We start from the raw sequence: 4,450 nt of genomic DNA on the forward strand, positions 1-4,450 counted from the left end.
ATGCTTTTCAATGGGAAAAATCTTTTTTTTTTTCTATTCTGACATGCTCGTGTCCGAATAAAGAAAAAAAGACACAACACTGTTTCTCTCCTTGGCGGCCGGGAGCAGGAGACTCCCGGGGCGCCAGGGAGAGTTAGCTGTTTGGAGATCAGTGTCCCTGGTTAGCAGTTAACCAGGGACGCTGATCTCTCTGAAAGTGGCTGGAGCCAGCCGTAAGATCACGGCTGGCTCCGCCCAGCTGTCAGAAGCAGGCCAGCTTCGGCTTTCAGCACGGCTAAGCCGAGCCGATGCATATGCGCTCGGCTCAGCTGAGCCGCTCGGCCATGATCGGGAGCTGTACGGGCTATTGTGAATAGCCCGTACAGCACCCCTTCGGTTCACTGAACCGAAGGGGTCCTGGGGCCGAAGCTAGCCGAAGGATCGCAGTGAAAGGGTCTTTATGGGTATAGATAACAGTGTTATAGTAAGTGTATTGCATTATGGTCACAGATCTCCAGCTCGCTCTCTCTCTCTCTCTCTCTCTCTCTCTCCCCTTTACAGTTTTCTCTTGCTACTATAATATTTGCCAAAACAGTTCATTACAGAGTTAAAATCAATACTGAATTTGAATAGCTGCAATAATTCATTGTGTTTTCAGGTTTACAACCACACATACACTTTTGATTAGAATCTATTGATCTGTGCAGTAACACAATTTTTGATGTGTCAAAGAATGCTTCAGTTATGCAGTATGGCAAATTGTTCCTTACATGTGTTATATAAAGACTTTTATTAAACACGAGTGGAAAACAAATGTTATTATTAAGTTAAGTCAAATACATCTTTAGTACTTTTATTGGGCCTTAATGAATATATCAGAATAACTTGTAATGTAAAAGTTAATTTGTTGAACTGATCATATTGATTCCTTATGATCACAACTCCAAATATTACATTTAACAAACGGAAGACTCATACCCATTTAGTAAAATACATGCTCCTTAGTAATAAATAGAAGTTAAGGCTCATACAGTTATTGGGTCTAATAAGACCAATAGAGACAGAAGGTATTTTTAGATGCATTCAGTACATCACCTACAGCTGTGGGAGCCATCGTATGCCCTCTTTTGAGGAACAAGATTGTCGGTTTTGGCTGCTGATCCCAGAGCAGAGGCTAGAGAATGGTTGAATCAATTTTAACTATTAGAGCAAGCATCCAGCTGCATCTGCAGTTGCAGAATAGAATGCCTCTAATTATATATGTTTCTGCTAGTATGAGAGTTTGCTCTCCTTTCACCCCTTTACTAAGCCTTGCCAGACACTTAGATCTGCTTTTTTTGTAACCTATAAACAATTGGTGCTTTGTTTTTAGAGTGTCTGAGGGAAGAGGCAGTATGTTTAGACTCATAGGGGTTGATTTACTAAAGACAAATAGGCTGTTCACTTTGCAGGGGAATTGCACTTTGCAGAGAAATTTCCCTTAGCTTAGTGAATGTGGTGAAATTTCACTTTGCCAAGAATTCTTAATCAAGTGCAAGGGAAAAAAAACAGTATTTTTGCTTGTATATGATTGGATGATGGAAGTCAGGAGAGCTTCACTTCATTTACTAAGCTAAAGGGAAGCTTCCTCTGCAAAATGCAAGTTCCCTTGTGACGTGAACAGCCTATTTGCCTGCAGTAAATCGACCACTTAGTCACTAGGCAAAGTTAAACCTGCGCTGAAAATATGACGCATGTGGGCAATAAACTGCGCTGAAAATAAGACGTAATATGTGCGTAATAAACATTTCAATATGGTCAATGTGGGGCAGCACAGACTTTCTAAGACATTTCTTCCCTTGGATGGAACTCAGACTCTTAGTAATTTTAATAGGTTTCCAAGGTTTGAGCTTTAAAGCACTGAAAGAAAGGTAGACTGCTCTAAGCATGTGCCCCAAGAGCCTACAGCTGATTAATGTAGGTTCAAAGTGATAGGGCTCCTGTAATAGCACCATTATTAAATTGGCAGAATTCAACACTGTTTAAAAGTCTAGATGTTTAAATTATAAATAAAATGTAGGCTTTGAAACCACACTTAATACACCTACAATTTCAATGGAAGAATATTATTTGTCATATTTTCTCTCTTTTACGAATGTTGCAAGTATCTGTTGATCTGTCAAAAATCCAGTGATCTTTTTACTTCCTGTAGTGAGCTGAAAACACTAGTGAGCTGCAATGAACTCAAGTAGTGTTGTCAGCCCTGTTTTCCCCTGCTGGACAACAGAACTATGTGGTGACATTTCCCCTTTTTCCTCATCTCCATAACCCCTCCTTGTTTACATAATTATTAATTGCCAGTGCAGAGAATGTCAACAAGGAAGAGTTATTGAGATGAGGAAAGGGGGTGGTGTCCTGTAATCCAGCAGAAGACAACTAATAGAAAGCTCTTGAGCTGTAGCATTTGTACTTGTTTGCCTCCTATAATTCTCACCAGTGTAATAGAGTTTTTCTTTGTTCCTATGTCATAAAATCCTGGTTATAAAAAAAATGTATGTGTTTTGTACTTTTTTACAGGGAAAATACAGCAAGTACAGGCTCTAAATCAAGACCAGGTATTTATTTAGCTTTTTCAACACAGAAGTCTGAAACTTTCTATTTCTTCAGAAATAACATGAAACACCATCTCTTGCTTTCTTTTCTTTAGCTTTGCTCCCTTTTGATCTTCTTCTGAAAGTTCCTTCACTGGTGTTCAGGTCTCAAACTAGGAAACTAGCGACATCTTTAGGGACAGGATGGCCTGCACACAGCTTTCCTCCTGTGGTGCGTCACAGTCTGAAACATCCTGGTATATTTTTTAGTGTACTTTCCAGTTTACATCTGTATACAGACAATCTTAATTTTCCGTACACAAAACCATGTGTATGGAATTAAAATAAATGTGGCTTATGAAAGAACCTGAATATTTAGACCTAAATTATGAGAACTACTGGCTCACCTAAAAACCTATAATTACCCCTTTATTTATACTTATCGGGTTTGTCTGAAGATGACTCATGGTACTTCGTGTCGCAGGCAAGGGGGATCCCAAGGTTTGACTGTTCCTGTCTTGCCAACTGCTGATAATCTATACTGTCTTCTAGCTCCTGAGTAACTATACAGAGCCTTGTGGTAGATTACATTCTCCTAAACTACAGGCTGTGTTATATAATACTGTTATGCACATGTAGAAGATAGCATGTGTTATCATTATGCTGTCTGGCAGTTTATAGAGCAGCAACTGGTAGTCTTCCCCTTACTTCTTGCTGTGTGTGTGTGTGTGCAAGACAGAACAGGAAGTGATTGGATCATCCCAAAGTGGGAAACAGATGGCAAAAAAATGATAGGAGTCTTTAATTATTCTCTACTTCATTCAAAAAATGTTTTGGCTTTGAAGCAAGCTTTAACTAGCCACCTTTTAGACTGCTCCTCTATTGTATCTGATTTTTTACTTTGAGAAGAAGATTTGTTTCCAGATAAGATTTATTATACTGTTATATTATAGCCTATACTGTTTCAAGAGTAAATTTATAAGGATATTCTGTCTCAGATTAGAGACAATGATGATGGTCAATCTAAATATAGCAACTTTTTCTAATGAAAACATTTAATATGTGTCTTTCTACAGTTATTTTTTCCTACAGCCTTTCTGTGGTCCATCAATTTATTTGAAGCTATTAGTAAAAATGAATCCTTTATTGTCTGAACTAATCTTGCCTGATAGCTAGCAAAGGTTTTGAATATTATACACACAAACATTGAAAACTTTTTTCCTTTTTAAAGTTGTGTAAATGCCAATTTTTTATCTCAGAAAAAAACTGTTGCCATTTAAAACTGTCTTTAATGTGCTGAGTTTAATCTGAATACTGTGTCTGTCTTCTGTTCTATGCCACAGCTTCTGCAGGCATTGCAGTATCACAGAGGAAAGTGCGACAGATCAGTGATCCTATTCAACAAATTCTAATCCAGCTGCACAAAATAATTTACATAACACAGGTATACCAATATTATATGGTTTGATGCTTGCATGAATTTATTATTATTATTATTATTACATAGTATTTATATAGCGCCAACAGTTTGCGCAGCGCTTTACAATATAAGGAAGACATAACAGTTACAATACAATTCAAGACAAGATGGTAAGGAGGGCCCTGCCCCTGAGGGCTTACAATCTAAAAGAGGAGGGGGAAATGATACATGAGGTAGCTGTGGGAATGAATTATGTGAGAATGTGAAGGTTCAGTGGTTAGGTTGCGGTGGGATAGGCTTCCCTGAAGAGATGAGTCTTTAGGGAATGCCTAAAGGCAGTCAAGGTGGGAGATAGACGGACAGGTTGGGGTAAAGAGTTCCAGAGGATGGGAGAGACTCTAGAGAAGTCCTGGAGGCGAGTATGGGAGGAGTGGACAAGGGAGCTGGAAAGCAGGATGTCAATGGATGAGCGGAGGGGACG

At 38.9% G+C, this 4,450-nt stretch overlaps 1 protein-coding gene across 1 annotated transcript in view; it reads left to right on the plus strand.

Annotated features, from left to right (window-relative positions):
* LOC108798396 (serine/threonine-protein kinase Nek10-like) overlaps positions 1-4,450 on the plus strand; it is a 43,828-nt gene that overhangs the window by 11,015 nt on the left and 28,363 nt on the right. The window contains exons 4-6 of the mRNA XM_018570149.1: positions 2,536-2,573; positions 2,666-2,806; positions 3,893-3,993. Coding sequence (XP_018425651.1) covers positions 2,536-2,573; positions 2,666-2,806; positions 3,893-3,993 — 280 coding nt within the window. The remainder of the gene's footprint in view (positions 1-2,535; positions 2,574-2,665; positions 2,807-3,892; positions 3,994-4,450) is intronic.

The sequence above is a fragment of the Nanorana parkeri genome, unplaced genomic scaffold (genome assembly GCF_000935625.1).
Source record: "Nanorana parkeri isolate BGI_ZX_2015 unplaced genomic scaffold, ASM93562v1 scaffold37, whole genome shotgun sequence".
Lineage (NCBI taxonomy): Eukaryota > Metazoa > Chordata > Amphibia > Anura > Dicroglossidae > Nanorana > Nanorana parkeri.